Source organism: Leishmania mexicana, chromosome 8 (assembly GCF_000234665.1).
Source record: "Leishmania mexicana MHOM/GT/2001/U1103 complete genome, chromosome 8".
Classification (NCBI taxonomy): Eukaryota; Euglenozoa; class Kinetoplastea; order Trypanosomatida; family Trypanosomatidae; genus Leishmania; species Leishmania mexicana.
Window position 1 is genome coordinate 324039 of NC_018312.1, and position 15261 is coordinate 339299.

The following is a 15261-nucleotide window of genomic DNA, read 5'->3' on the forward strand; positions in this document are numbered from 1 at the left end:
TTCTACGGAGCGCTTAGTTGATGAATACTTGCCACTGCTCTCACCTCTCCCTGCCGTACTTTCTACATCACGCATCTCTCGGTCGCGTGGCACGTGCCCTTCTTGCTTTGGCTTTCACGGTGTTGCTCAGCACCTCATAAGCACGCGGCTATACACATTCTGCATATATTAGAACGTGCACGGGATGCCCGTCTCTCGCACCGCTGGCCGCTGCGTCGCCGTGCAGCGGCGATTCTTGGGGCTCTCCGCGCTGTCTCCTTTCAACAGCAGCTCAGCGCTCACCGACTCCGCTCGATTCACGTGCACCGCCGAGGCGGATCGAGATCATGCTTCATCCGGCTTCTCGACTGACGTGTGCGCGGGCACATCCTTCGAGAGGTGCCGGGAGCAGAACAGCAGTAGAGGCGACCGTTGCAACAGTGTCCCAAAGCGAGGCGGAGGGACTACGACTGGGCTGGGCCGTCCTCAAGGGAGCTCCAATGTGCATGTCTTCTCCCGGCCAGCGCAGCAGCTCAGCGCCGCGCAACTGGCCCACTTTACTCATTTGAGAGGACTGCTACGGCGTCTGTCCAGCCGTCGGCGAGCGCCAAGCAACGCCGCGGAGGAAGCCTCCAGGGCTGCTGCAGCGCACCACCTGCTCTCCCGAGAGGAGGAAAGTGGTTCACAGCCGCCTCAAACTTGGACCTCAACGGAGCCGGGGGACTCATTTCATACCGAGTTGTTCGTCGTGAGTCGCGTGATCGCTTCTCCCCAGCACCCTGCCCTTCCTGCGGGGAGGGGCGCTTCTGCCTGCGGTGACGAAGTCTTCACAGGGGTCAACCATGCGTTTCACAAGCGTGTCAACCCCGCCGGGGCGACGCTGCGTGGAATCTTGAAGGGCTGTGCGGAGCAGAACGCGCTCGGCGCTGCGGCTGCCAGCGGCTGTATCTACGCCGACGTTGCAGACGTGTTTCTACTCGCTGCTCGCTGTTTGCCTATGACGCCCTACCACGCTTTGGAGTCGGGCAAAAAGACCGCTGCGCCGGCATCAGCCGTATGCGGCTCTTGTGCAACGGCCTGTTGCGATGCAGGCCCGGCCGCGGCGCAGGCCGTCGCAATCTTTCCCTGCCCAGAGTGCTGGAATCATTTGTGCCACGTGGCGCGTGCGCGTCTTCAAGATAAGCGTACGCCGCTGCGCTTGTTCGTCTACGCCGCCTCGCCGGCTGTCACGGTGCACCTCTTTGCTGTTGCGCAGCAGCGCATGAAGATGATGGAGGCGCCTATGGACGTCTGCATTGTGTCGGGCTAGCCGCCGCTGCCCGCTTGTTCTTTTGCCCTCCCCTTTTCGCTGTTGTCTCTGTGTGTTTGGGTGTGCCACATGACGCAACGGCCTCTTTTCGCAATCACATGGCGCTTGCTCTTCACATGTTAATGTTGACATGGAGCTTGTAAAGGACATTGCCAAGTCGGATGCGGCGCAGCAACCTGCAGAGCTACGCGCGCTCGTGGAATCTAGCCCACAGCAACTGGAAAGCTGAGGGGCCACCTTTGCTGAGTAAACGCCACCACCACCACCACCGCAGGAGCCATGTCCCGCTTGATCTTCTCGAAGTCTGTCTCGCCACGTACCCGTATGGGCTGGAGAATGTGTCCTCGCGTACGCGCCATCTTCGCCCCTGCTGCCTGTGTGGTACACCGCGCCATATCTCGTCCATCTTCCTTTTCCCCACCCCCTATCGTTCGAAAGCCCAGAAGACACTAGCAAGGTCCCCCATCCGGCGCGCACACAGCGACTTCAAGGCCGCGTCGTCGAAAAGCTCGGCGTTCCCGATGAGCGGCGCACCTTTTGAAACGCCACCACCTTTCACGAACTGGGGGCTCGTGCTTGACGGCGATGTGCAACAAGATGCCGTCAGCCGCGGTGGCTACTGCACAACACAGCAATTTCACGCTCGACAAACTCCACGACTGTCTGCCCGAGCCGGATCCGGTGCGTCTACCGCCGCAACAGTGGCCATCCGTCAGGCAAACAGCAGCAACAGTGGCCACCCCAACCCTGGCAGTGCCGCAGCTCTGGACGACTGGGAGCGCTCTGCGGTGGACCTGTACAGGGAGATCCGCCGCCACCGAAGCGAAGGACCGCAGCAGACACGCAACGGCGCCAAGCTGCGTGACAGCACGCAGGTGAGGCGCCGTCTTGATACCTCGGAGTGCTCCTCGCCGTCTCCGTGCGCTGCGTTGATGGTGACGGCATTTCCCCAGCTGCTTGGCGGGCCGTTTGCGGCTCCAGGACCGGCGCCGGCAAACCTGGCATGTGACAGCACGGCAGGCACACCCCAGTTGCCTTCATCCTCTCCATTGCTACTGCAGTATTTTCTCTCCATTGGGTATCCGCTGCGCCCCCCTTACAATACGGAGGCGGCCGCCGCTTCGCATTCCGCCGCGCTTGTCGCCGTCGCCCAGGAGACGGTCGCGTGGTTCGAGGACAGCGGCGTGGCGGTGGAGAACACGGCGCCGAGGAAGACTGCCGCGCCGTTGCACCGCTTCGGCGTCCGCCTCCTCCCTGATGTCGTACAACAGATAGTCGCAGCGCACCAGATGACGCCGGCGACCGCGGCGGCGTGGCTGCTGCGCGTGTATGTCGGTCTTCTGGCGCCGTGGGAGGCAAAGGAGGACAGCATCCAGGGTGCAATAACGGCGGACTACGGCTTTGAGAACGGCCCACTCGATCCCGGGATGCCGCCCGCGTTCTGCATGGAAGGTGTCTGGCGCTGGGCCAATGCCATGTGCACGGCGGTGTACCATCTACAGACTAGCACCCGTGCCGCGAGAGAGACGAGCCTCCACGAAAGTGAGAAGCGATCATCCGATGCTCTGAGTAGCAGCGGACGTGAGAAAACTGTACTTCCGCAAGGAATGCAGTCGCTTGCAAGCGAGCATCGCACCGACGGCGTTGGATGGAGGCTCTTCGCCCTCACTGTCCTTCAGAAAACCACCACGCTTATTCTGCGCGGCTGCTTCACCACGGCAACGGTCGACGCAACGAATGCATCACAAGACCCCATCAGCGCTGAAGCACAGGAGCAGAGGGTCGCTCGAGGTGGACTGAAACAAGACACCGTGGGTGCGCAGTCATCGTCGCCACTGGAATCAGAAACCATAATGCCACCAGTGCCTACCACCCGTGTTGCTGTTGAAGGATTGGCGTGTTTCGCGCTCCTTGTGCGACTTCACGAGCGATTCCCCAAACACGGGAAGATGCGGCATGATGCCGGAGGTGTGCATGCTCGCGCCGCTGCCACCCACGTCGCGGACGCGACGCAGGCTATGGTTGAGAAACACTGGGAGAGGCACGCACAGCTGGCGGTGCAGCAGCTGCCACACCTTCCTCCACACTACCATCATCTTGTGCACATGATGGACTTTGTGCTCACCGCCTGAGGAGGGATCTGAGCCGGCGCACAAGACAGGGGAGGGGTTTAGCGAGCGGAGCTGTTTTTTTTGCCGGAAGAGAGGGAAGCTGCCCATGATCGCCACCTTTCCTCGACGTGCCTTTCTCTCCCCGTCTCCCAGCCTCAGCGCTGCATGTAGCGGCCGTCTTTCCTTCTTCCCAGTTTCAAAGCCGAGTTTGCTCCCTCCCCCCCCCACACACACAACTCCTTCTAACATCCGCTACTTCGCTTTCTGTGCTTTTTTCCTGCTCTTCTCTCACCCTCCGTCACTCGTCGCTTAGACACATCGAGTCGTCGTGGAGGCGTCCACGGCGCACCAGATGTGCTGCAGCACGCGACACAGATAAAACATACAATCAACGGAAATGTGCAAAGGCAGCGATGACCGGCTCTTTGCCTCGCTTGTGCCGCCCATCGGCTGTTACTTTACGGCCGCGCCATAACGTTTTGTGTGCGTTACGCTCCGTGCTTGGCGCAGCGTTGCGTTTCTCCTGCCGTGAGCATCGTCCCCCCTCTCTCCTTCTCCGCCCTCGCCTCTGTTATTCTCTTTGCGTCTCTCCCCGTCTTCTCATGCCTTGCGACTCGTACCGTGCTGTGCTGCGCTGAGCTGGTGTGTACACTGTACATGCCGTCGCCCACCTTTCCTCTCTCCTCTCCTCCCTCCTCGTCCTCACGCTGTTCTGCACGGACGTGTGATGTAGGAGAGCTTATTGTTTGGTATGTAAACGCGAACGCGTGCATCTCCCCCCCCCCTGCACATCTCCACTCCGCGCAGAACAGGAAGGAGCAGCGCAAGAAGCAGGGGCTCTTGAACACACCCGCACCAAGTAGCACCACACGATACACCTTAAGACGGAGACACCCACACGTGGCTGCCTGCTCGCCACGTGGCACAGTGCTCTTTCTCTTTATCCGTCTAGGGCACCAACTTCACGTCGAGCTGTCGTGCACTCCCGCAGACCCTTTTAAGCGCTTCTCTCGTTCCCCTCTGCACTCGCCGAACTGTTGGCACCTGCGCTCGTGCTGCCTTCGTGTTATCACGTGGGTAACGGGCTGTACGTGTGTGCATGTGGGACGCCCCCATCTCTGTATCGCCCTTCCCCCGACGGCCGCCTCTCTCGACTCACTCGCCCTGTCTCTGGCCCTCTCTCCCTCTGTCGGACCGCCTTGGAGAAGGGAACCGCTTCGAGGTAAAAGCGAGAGGATTATACACTCCGCCAGGCACTGTGTGTGTGTGTGTATCTCATTGAGGAGCGTCACCATTTGTCTCTGCGCGTGTGCCCGTGGTTGTCATTGCCGCTGATTCTCTCCTATCGCCATCCTCCGTCCCCTTTTCGAGTCCCTCTGGTCACCATCGCTGTCGGTGCTGTCCTTCTTTTGTCCTTGCTGGCCCTTCATCAAGGCGCCCGGTGCTTCCGTCTGTGTGTGTGTGTGTGTGTGTGTTTTCGGTTCCCTGTGACCCTCCCTCCCCTCTCCCCACACACACATGTGCGCTATCATTCGCTCAAAGCCACTTCGGTCCTCTTCCCCAACTTTTTCGTGTTGCCCTTGCGGCTCAGTGGCACCGTCTGCACGGCCTCCCTCTCTCACGCACAAGCGTACCGCTTCTGCTGTGTTCTCCTGACTCGCGTGGCACTTTGTTCATCTACCGCCACGCTACCCTGCCCCGCTGTTCCACACTCGTTTTTTTCCTTTATTGTCGTCTTCGTGGTCGTCTGTTTCCTTTCTCGCTTGCCGTCCTCCATCGCTGCAGAGGTGTCCTCACGATGAACGCATCGCTGAGGAGCGAGCGGCGTGGTAGGTCACGAACAGGGGTGGTGGGGGCCACGGAGAGTGCGTCGCAGATACACACAGCGCAACTTCTGGGCCGTAGCAATGAGCTTCTGCATGCAAGCCGGGCCTTCTCGGCGTGGGCGGCCGCCATCCGACAACGCAGACTGCAGACGCACTTGAAGAGGTGCTCCACGATGTTGAAGCACAACTCTCTTCGCCAGGAGTACACTCGGTGTTTCATGCGGTGGCTCGCCTTTACCCAAATGCGAACCTCCGAGAATGTGCGATCGGCCATTCGTCTGCGTCAAGACGTGCCGCTGCGGTCCAAGGCGGACTTCCTCGCCCTAGCACGTCGGTACTTCGCCAAGTGGCGCGCACATGTGCGGAGGCGCAAGCAGCGCACCGTCACCAACGTAGAACTGCTCGAGGCGCTCAACAAGGAGCGACTCCGCAGCCGCAGGCTACTCAAGTGGTGGCGTTTCCACAACGTGCAGACAAGGAAGCACTGCGCCACCGGGATTGCCGAACGGGAAGATGCGAATCGGAAGCTGCAGCAGGAGTTACAGAAAGCCGTGCATGAGACGAAGGCCTTACGTGATCAGCTCCATGCGGCTCGTCAGCAGCAGTCAGAACTGCAGAATGACTTGGAGATCAGCCGCGGCGACATCGGCGCCTCGGAGCAGCAGCGTCAAAGGGAGGTCGACGAGCTGCGTGAGGCGATACAGCAAGCAGTGAAGCTACTGGACGGGCCGTCGAGTCTGCGTTTGCGCTCGCTGCACAAGTGGAGCATCGTCGCAGCAAATCCTTGCAGCCCCTCAGGTGTCTCGAAGCCACGGCCGCCGTCTCCCGAAACCCTGCTGAAGAGCGCCCGCCAGTCGAAGGACACTGCCGAAGCCTTGCTGTGCGCTGTGGGTGACACCCTCGCATCCCTTTCATTGATCGCCAAAATGCCTAAGCCGCCCGCGTCGTTCGAGGAGTGCGCCGCGCACCTGCACGAGCGACTCAGGGAAGAGACGGAGGCCACCACCATCAAGGCGCAGCGCGATGAGCTGGCCTCGGCAGCGCAAACGGCGCGTGCCTCTCTGGCAGCGGCATCTTCGCTGCTGCAAATGGTCTCCCCGGCCGATTCCGACTGGGAGTCGAGCCACGGGCCGTCGCTGACGACCTCACGCCTGGGAGACGGGCCCAACAAATCGGGCCTGCACTCTGTGCTTCGCAATACGGGCGGCGGTCAGCGCTCCGGCGCAGCAGTCGTGAACTTTGACCGACCCTCATCCGTGGCCCCGGGGGTGCGAAAGGAGACACCGCCGTCGATCCGCCCTCCAGCCTCCCCGGCGGATACAACCTTCATTGACTACCAGAAACTGCCGCGGCTACTTGTAGAGGACGCCAAGGCTGCCTTCGGCGCCATTCAGGCGATGCGCCAGGACGGCAGGCGATCCTCGGACGAGGTGGTGAATTTGCAGGGTGCTGCGCTCCGTGCCCTCGACGCGTTCGGCGGCCGCGGTGCCACGAACACCAACTTCATGGCGAAGCCGAAGGAGTCGGTTGAAGAGCGCGCCAGTCGATCAGCCAACATCGCCGATTCGCTGCGCACCCTCTGCGAAAACATGGACGCAGTACTGGTGCTGACATCATTGTGGTCCGGCAAAGGCGCGTCGGAGAAGGTTAGCGTGGCACTGGAGCGGCTGTGGCACCGCACCCAAGATCTAGAAGCCGCCCATGCCGACGACCTGCAGCATATGGCGCAGTATGCTGCGGTGGTGCACACCTCAGTCGCCATTCTGCGACCCCCTCCTGCCACACCGCCGTCGACCATGAGTCAGAGGACTGCCGCACTGTTGGCGCGAAGGCAGCAGAAGGCGCCGCCGGACGATGTCGTGGCTACGCCTCAGCAAGTCGAGGTAGCACGCCGTAGCGCCGGGCACTTGGCGACCAAGGGCGATCGAAAACCCACAGAGCTCATAGAGCTGTGCTTGCAAGCTCAGCAACGAGCAGCAGCGGAGCAGCCCAGTCTACCGACGAATGAGTTTGACGGGCTGGCGAAGAGTGCGCACGAAATCATAGAAGTCGCCATAGGCAAGAGCCGTTGTGGAGAAAAAGGAGTGCGGTTTTCTGCGGCACCCAGTAGCCGCCCTGGCAGGTCTAGGGTCGCACCGGAGACATCCAACTCAGCAGCAGGAGGAGCTGAGGCGTCACGCAGCGGTTCCATGCACCCTTCAACCGCCGAGGCGGTGGCAAAAGCCTTGACGGCTGCGGCTGCGGTAGCCGCAGAGGCGCTCAGTAGCTCTGACGGGGTTGTCGATAACTCCCTTGTCGACGCCATTGTGCGTGCGCGGGGGCAGGTGCGCCAACTTCAAGAGCAACTGAAGGACCTCGCTCTGTCGGAGCTGCAAAACGAAGAGGCAAAGAAGCGGCTGCAGGCAGAGCTGAAAGAGACGGTGACGCGCAACAAAGTCAGCGAGAGAGCTCGAAAGAAGTATGTCGACGACTTCGACAAGGGCCGCAGCGTCGCCGAGAGGGATCTGCAGAGGCAGCTGAGAGAACTGCAACGGGAGGCAGCGCAGAGCGCGCAAGTCTGCAGGAGTCTCGAGAAGGATCGAAGGGAACTGGAGGAGGGCAACAAGGCGAAGGATGTAGCATTGCAATCACAGACGGAGGCAACGCATAGGTTGAGCGAGGAGGTGGAGAGCCTGCGAAGGCAGCTGGCTGCAGCCGAGTCCGAAAACTCGATGAGTGGCGAAAAGAGAGAAGTGCTGCGTCGGCATCTTGACGACCTGCAGCGGCAACGGGCGGATTATGACGCCGCCGTCGCGGAGCTGGAGACCCAGCTTTGCTCCGCGCACGACGCTATCGAGACGGCTGCTGTCGCGCACCATGAGCTGGCGAGGCAGCTGTCGGATGTTGAAGAGGCGAATCGAAGAAACAATGCCATGAGTGTGTTCCTGCGCGATGTACTGCGGGACTGCTTGACGCGTCTGCATCACTTGACGCATAACTGGAGTGCTGCGGCAGCGTGGGAGCGGTCGCTCACACTTCAGCAAGCACCCGACAGGCCGCCACCGATACTGACCCGCGGCAGCGACCCGTCCGACTACGTAGAGTACTTGTTGCAACTGGACGGCAACGACACGATGGGGAAGCTTCTGGTGCAGCAGCACCTGCGCGAGAACATGGCGGTGCAAAGGTTGCGGGAACTCAGTGTGGATGGAGGGGTGGCAGGCGCACCTCGTTCGGGGTCGGCGGCAACGCCTGTAGGTCACAGCGTCCGTTTCGACGGTGCCGATCCATCCACCTGGGAGGTTGTCGCGGAGCTGCACAATCGCCTTGTCCTCCTGTACGACCTCATTGCCGATGTGGACGATAGCGCGGTGGAGCAACGTGCGCGTATTGGCACACTTACAGTAGTGAAGGGCCAGCCGAGGGCAGACGTGCTGAAGGCGCTTGTTGAGCTTAAGCCATGGTCGTCCGCTGCCGCGGTCGCGGCTCACACAGAACATCACGTGGCACCGAGGTCGTCCGAAGACGGCGCCGAGTCGTCGCCTCACGGCCACGCCTTGCGGATATCCTGTGCTGAAGTGGCGCAGGCGCTGGAGGAGATGGAAAAGGTGGCGGCTCGAACGCGACCGTTGATGGAGATGCGTTCTTCCGGATCGCCGCTCCGCCGCGCAAACGTTAAAGGGCCGCTCGACATGCCGAGCACTGATGGAGCTGCTACGAAGCGGCTGCTGTCGCTGGTGGCAGATGTGCAGGACATGGCGCACTGCTTACAGCATCTGTCGGAGTCCGTCATACACGCCATTGTTGCCCTTGGTGGCACGCCCGATGAAGGAGAAGCAAATATGTCGAACATCATGGAGCGCCGAGACAGCGCGAGCTCGCCCATGGCCGCCGCAGCGACGGAGAGCACTGCAGTCAAGCGCCACACACAGGCTGGGGCTCAGACTGGGTGTGTAGACAGTCGCATGCTCGCCACCCGTCTGGAGGCGATATGCAAGGAGACGGGCACATCCGTCCAGGAGCTGAAGCAGCTGCTAGGCGTCAGGGATGGTGTCAGCGGCGCTTCCTGCGAAAGCTCGACGAAGGGGATTGACAAGCCACTGAAACTGAGAGACCTGCTGCCGTTCACTCGCACCAAGATGCAGGAGTTGCAAGAGGTGAAGCAGGAGTCGGAGCGGATACTGACCGGACTGAACCACGCCTTCAGCGATGACGACTCGCTCTCCACCGCGTCCTCGACCCAGCGCTCGCTGAAGCGGAAGCGAAAGCCGCTACCTGCCCTCCAGTGCACACCCGAGAAGGGCCTGCGTCTCATGCAGCAGGAAATGGAGGGCCGCGTGAAGACGTCTAGGCGCCCTGGTGACTACGCCAGCCTGCTACAGGACCCAAAGGTCACGGTGCGGGAGCGCATCGGCGACTTGCAAAACCTTCGTTTTACGTGTTGCTCAATCCTGCAAGTTCTGGAAGGCCGCCTTGTCAAGGGCGACGAGGCGGAGAAGCCGCCCAAGTACGGTGAGTCCCTGATGGCCATGCTAACTTCACAGCTCGTGGATCTCAAGCAGGTTCTGCCAGAGACAGAGGAGGCCCTCGCCGGCTACCGCAGCACTCTGCTCAATGTCACCGTCGGTACACGACTGCACATGCTGTGCGGCGTGGTTCGCTCTCTGAAACTGGAGCGCGACTCGCTCAAAGAGGACCTGGCGCGCTGCAGTCTACAGGGCCATATGCTGCTGAGCGATTTCAGTGAGGAGACGAAGGCGCTTCGTGCGATGATTGCTCGTCGCGAGGAAGAGCAGGCGCGCCACGCGAGCGAAATGGCCAGCGCATCTGGCGAGACCGATGCTCAGAAGTGTAACGTAGCGAAGTTGACGGCGAAGCTGACATCGTTTGAGCATGAGCGTAACTTGCTGTGCGACGCCCTCGTTCACACCCTGCGCAACTTGCCAGGCACGCCATACCGACGCGTTCCTCTCGTCGGGATGCAGAGGAACCTGCTCGCTGCCTTGAAAGAGCAGGGAGAGCTGCTGACGGCGTATGTGGAGGCAGCCCTTCAGCGTGCCAACGCACATCAGCAGCACCTGCAAGACATCCTTCATGGCTCCCTCAGCGAACTGCGCTGCGACATGGCAGCACTGCGCGCGGAGGTGACGAACAGCTGGGATATCTACGGCCGACATATGGCGAGCGCAGCAGTGCAGCAGCTTGTGGAGACGGCGGAGGTGTTGACGCTGGAAAACAACATGTTGCGTCCACGCGCGATCGAGCGGGAGCAGCTGAAGCTCGAGAAGGCGGACTTGGAGGCCGCGCTGGCGGATGCGGAAGCGGCTCGCGCGGATGTCTTGGCTCGTCTGGAGCACGCTGAGGATGAGAACACGCAGCTGCGGAGAGCAGTGCGGGACGCGCAGATAGCGCAGGCGCTCACCAACGGCGATGACGACGACCAGGCCGGCGATAGAAGGAGCCGAAGTGGTGAAAAGGTGCCGCGGACGCACTCGGTGGACTGGGAGCGGCGCATGATCAAGGGTGCCACAGGACTGTCGATGGACATGGTCGACTCGATGAGTGGCACGTCCATGTCATCTGTCTTCGGCTCCGTTGTCGAGGAGACGCTGCGCATTTACGCGGGCGTGCGACACAGTTTGCGGGAAATGGTTGCAGCCTGTGAGGCGGCGCGCGGCAAGGACAACTGTCACGTGCGGATCGCAGTTGAGGAGCAACTGCATGAATTGCGAGAGCTGGCCGAATCCGCCGACTTCCTGAGGTCGCGTCTACCAGTGCTGTACCGTGTGCCGTATCAGTGAGGAGAGCCCAACAGGGAAAGCGCAAAGTGGGGATCTACGAGGAAGGAGAGCCCACCTCGGTTGGTGCATGAGGTCCGTCCGTGCGCCGTGCGAGTGCTGGAATGTGATTCGGAAAAAAAAAGAAACGGGCATACACTGCGTAATGTATCGCGTGCCGTGTCGCCTTCGTCTCTGTGCTGTGCGCGTGGCTTTTGTTGGTTTCGCCGGTGGTTGCTGCACCGCACCGCACTGCACTGCGCTGTCTGTTCGCATCTTCAGCTCTTCTTCTGCCTCCGTTCCAATGCCCACGCCGAACAAAAAGGGGACACGCCGTTGTCGCACACCGCTCCCCTTTATCCCTCCATCGACCTGCTCAATTGCTGCGCGCTAGCACGCAGCGAAGAAAGAAAAACGAAAAAGCCGCGAAAGCGGCATCCATCCAAGACACGGGCGGAGGAACGGGCGAGCCCCCGCCTCGTGCCACCACGCAAACGTGTGGGCGGATGCGTAACGGCGGCTCATGCTAGGCCCTCCCTTGCCTCACCCGCGTCTCTCTGTTGCTCACCTCCTTCTCAATATTTCTCTTCGACTCCTGCCGCGTCTCGCTCGCCGCTCTCGGCCCCACCATTATCACCAGCACCACCAGAGCGTCTCCACATATAGATGTCCATCACGCACCCCTGTCCCTCCTTGCTTTGTTTCTGATGTTGTCTTGGCGGTGTGTTGCGTGTTCGCTCAAGAGCGCATCCTTCGCGCACACAAAACAGTCAACGAGAGGCCCGCAAATATAGAAACCGATGCACATGCCCAAGTATACGCTGGAGGCCCCATGGCACGTGACCAGCAGTGCCATCACTCTTCATTTACCGGCCGTTGCACCTAGCGTGCCTTTTCAACTTCACCGCGACAAATGTCGGGGGCACCGTCGAAGATGGGAGGGAAGGGGGCCGGCTCTGGTTTTACTTGGTAGTGCTCGATTTTGTGTTCCTCAACGGGCAGCCGCTGCTGCAGGTTGCCCTGACGCATCAGCGGTAACGGCAGCGGTAGGTGCTGATCGCGCAGTTTACCCACCACGAGGTCATCACTGCCGAAGCGGTTGGCATCACGGCGGCGGTCATGGCCGAGCTGGAGAAGGCCGTGGAGGCGAAGCATGAGAGCGTTGTTGTGAAAACGCAAACATCCCGTGCGGGGAGGCCAGCCGAGCGCAGGCTTGCGTGGATGAAACGGAAGTCGGACCACCTCGCCGCTTTGGCGGACTCGCTCGACTTTGTGGTCGTAGGCGGCTACGATTGCGCGACGTTTGACCGCGTGAACATGCACACTTTTTTTTTGCTGGCGAGCCCACTGCGAGGGAGAGCCGACGATGATAGTGACGTGGAACGTGCCGTCTTTCACGCCGTATGGCAGGGTCACGACTGAGCACGTGAGGAAGGGACTCGCTTCTCTGCAGACCGTCTCACCCTGGCTGGGCGAGTGGCTGCCAACAGAGACGGAGCTAGTCCTGGACGTCTACGTGCACCCCCGGCACTTGGTGGCGGTCGAGGTGCTTGGGTACGCTTTCACGGAGTCAGCGCGTTATTGCATCGGCCTCTCCCTCGGCTTTCTCCTGGTGCTCTGCCGGCGGCGGACAAAGCAGCCACAGAGGCCACCTACGCTTCGCACCCGGTTGCCATACGGGAGGCCTTCAAGCACATGCCGCACAGGTGTCTCGCGGAGACGCAAGACGAACTTCTTGCGGTAGTGTCCATGGAGCGTAAACACCTCCGTGAAATACACGGTGACAGCGGCATCAGTAGAAACAAGCCCGGCGGCAGCGCGCGGCATTGGGACAGACACCTTCAACTATCGGCGATGGTGAGAGCTCGATGTCTGGGTCTGCCGCGATGGCCTTGCTCGGCGCCGCCGCACAGCTGTAGCCGCAGTCGTCTGCGACTGGGCGGTCGTGGAGCACCAGCCGCAGCGACAATGGGGGCGAACCTGACTCGTCTTACGTCGCTGCTCATCGCCAACAGCGTTAGCGAAACGAAGTTGGTCGGCTACGCTCAGCTCTATGAGAGCAAGCCGGCGTATGGGAGTGCCAAGGATGCATCTGCGGACGTAGCACACCTTCGGTGGCTGGTGGACTGCGTAGAGACAGTCGCGGTGCTGCTGTTGACGCCGAGGTACATGCTCTACGGCAGCTGCTCTCGCAAGGCGAAGCTTACACAGCTACTGGACACCTACAAAGATACCTGGCACCACCCTCCGCACGGCGATAAGCCAACGCTGCTCCCTCATCATTGCCGCGCGCATCCAACAGAGAGAGGCGAAAGGACGTACACAGTCAGGTGCTGAGAGGAATCCACTGGGCGTCATTGCGCGTCGAGTTCACGCTTACTGGCACGAGCTTGGACTGGACGGTGTCTCTGAGCGGCCCGCGGCATCGAATATGTCCGCCGCTATTGCCCTGGCCAAGGGCATCGCACAAACTCTCCTGAGTGGCAGTCACGATCGGCGGCATATGTATCCGCCTCGCCCAACTCATGTACCGCATCTCTGCAAGAAGCAGCGGTGGCGTTTTGCAGCGCCAGTCCATGCTCCCCTATGTTGCGGGCAGCGGAAACGGTGCGGCAGCTAACTGCCGTGTGTGCAAGCGCGGAGGCCCCACCTCCATGGATGAACCGCGAGCCTGCACCGGCGGAGATGCCGTGCCGCCACGTGCCGTGCTTTGCCACTCAGATGGTGTCCTCGAGGGACAGACACGTGGCACCTAGCACCTGCGCACCGACGACAGAGTCACGTGGACGGCAGAGCAAGTGGTGCAAGTACGCCCCTGCACAGCAGTGAGCGAGGCGTCCGCGGCGATAGGCGTGGCAGAGGCAACGAGCGCTGTCGACGACAGTGGGGCGGTGGTGGTCAGCCGCGCACACGCGCTAGCTGCAACGCGTCCATACGCATACGACGCAGGTTGATTGCATGGGAGGTCAATGAGAAGGGGACGGAAGTGTCGAAGGACACCATGTCGAATCATCCGCCTGCGTACCCCCATCTCACCCCCTCCTCTCAGTGTGCACACATCACCGCCCCCGCGTTGCGCTGACCGATGGCGTGTGCGAATACGGAAAAAGAAGAGGTCGTGCTGTTCCCAGAAAGAACGTGTCAGCACGGCGTCTGCCCAACGCTCACCGAGGAAGTGAACCGGAGAGTGATTAGCGAAAAGAGGCACTGCCGAGGTATGCCGCGGACGTGTCAGAGAGGGAGTGGGTGCGCCCGAAAGGAAGAGAAGGCTGAACGCGCACGCGCAAGGCGCTATGGTCTGCCCTTGGCGGCGCCTCTCCGGTGTTCGTCGCCGTCAGCCTACCACCCCATCTTCTCTTCGCTTTACCGTTACGACGCTATGCTTCACTTTCTCACTTTTTCTCTCTCGCACGCGCACACCACCCTTCTCGATCATTCTCTGGTCAACCCATCCCACCGGCTTGGCCGCTGCCCCTCGCTGCATTCGCCCCGATGCCTCTCTCGCATGCAAACCACACTGCGGTCGTCACAGCATCCAAACCAGCGTTAACAGCACCTCTTCTCTCCCTTTTTCTTTGGTGTCTTGTGTTTCCCGTCCATACTCACCTCGAGTAGTGTATATCATGTCTCTGTGCGACCAGTGCGAGATCGGGTGCCGCCGTGCGGGCATCAAGGACATCGAGGACGCGTCCGCCGTCAATGCAGACTTCCACTTCTCCGCCATCTTCCAGCCCACCGACCCGCACCACCACCAAACCGAGTTCACCAAGATCGAGGGGAGCGAGAAGTATGTGGAGGAGCTGGAGGTGTTCGGACGAAAGGTGCTGAAGGTGAACCCCGAGGCCCTCACTATCATCACCCACCGCGCCTTTTCGGATGTGCACCACTTCTTCCGCAAGGACCACCTGGAGGGTTGGCGCCGCGCCATTGAGGACCCTGAGGCCTCCGACAACGACCGCTACGTCGCCACGACGCTGCTGAAGAACGCCTGCATCGCGGCAGGTCGGGTGTTGCCGTCGTGCCAGGATACCGGCACGTCCATCGTGCTCGGCAAGCGTGGCGAGCTCTGCTGGACCGGCGGCGAGGACGAGAAGTACTTGTCGAAGGGTATATGGAACGCTTACAGGTACCACAACCTGCGTTACAGCCAGACGGCCGCGCTGGACATGTTCAAGGAGTGCAATACCGGCGACAATCTTCCCGCCCAGCTCGACCTGCTCGCGGTGCCTGGAAGCGACTACGAGTTCCTCTTCATTGCCAAGGGCGGCGGTTCGGCAAAC

At 61.1% G+C, this 15261-nt stretch overlaps 5 protein-coding genes across 5 annotated transcripts; all 5 read left to right on the top strand.

Annotated features, from left to right (window-relative positions):
* Positions 1-184: 184 nt before the first annotated feature.
* LMXM_08_29_1995 (conserved hypothetical protein) lies at positions 185-1288 on the top strand (the record flags this gene model as incomplete). Its single annotated transcript, XM_003872309.1, has 1 exon — positions 185-1288. The coding sequence occupies one exon, from the start codon at positions 185-187 to the stop codon at positions 1286-1288; it is 1104 nt and encodes a 367-aa protein (XP_003872358.1).
* A 521-nt stretch (positions 1289-1809) lies between these two features.
* Positions 1810-3420, top strand: LMXM_08_29_1990 (conserved hypothetical protein; the record flags this gene model as incomplete). The annotated part of the gene is made up of 1 exon (XM_003872310.1): positions 1810-3420. The coding sequence occupies one exon, from the start codon at positions 1810-1812 to the stop codon at positions 3418-3420; it is 1611 nt and encodes a 536-aa protein (XP_003872359.1).
* Positions 3421-5197: 1777 nt separating this feature from the next.
* On the top strand, positions 5198-11005 carry LMXM_08_29_1980 (conserved hypothetical protein; the record flags this gene model as incomplete). Its single annotated transcript, XM_003872311.1, has 1 exon — positions 5198-11005. One exon carries the CDS (start codon positions 5198-5200, stop codon positions 11003-11005), a length of 5808 nt encoding a protein of 1935 aa, XP_003872360.1.
* Positions 11006-13412: 2407 nt separating this feature from the next.
* Positions 13413-13601, top strand: LMXM_08_29_1970 (hypothetical protein, unknown function; the record flags this gene model as incomplete). Its single annotated transcript, XM_003872312.1, has 1 exon — positions 13413-13601. One exon carries the CDS (start codon positions 13413-13415, stop codon positions 13599-13601), a length of 189 nt encoding a protein of 62 aa, XP_003872361.1.
* A 1003-nt stretch (positions 13602-14604) lies between these two features.
* On the top strand, positions 14605-15261 carry LMXM_08_29_1960 (putative fumarate hydratase; the record flags this gene model as incomplete). The annotated part of the gene is made up of 1 exon (XM_003872313.1): positions 14605-15261. A coding segment is annotated over one exon (657 nt), but the record flags the coding sequence as incomplete, so codon positions are not given.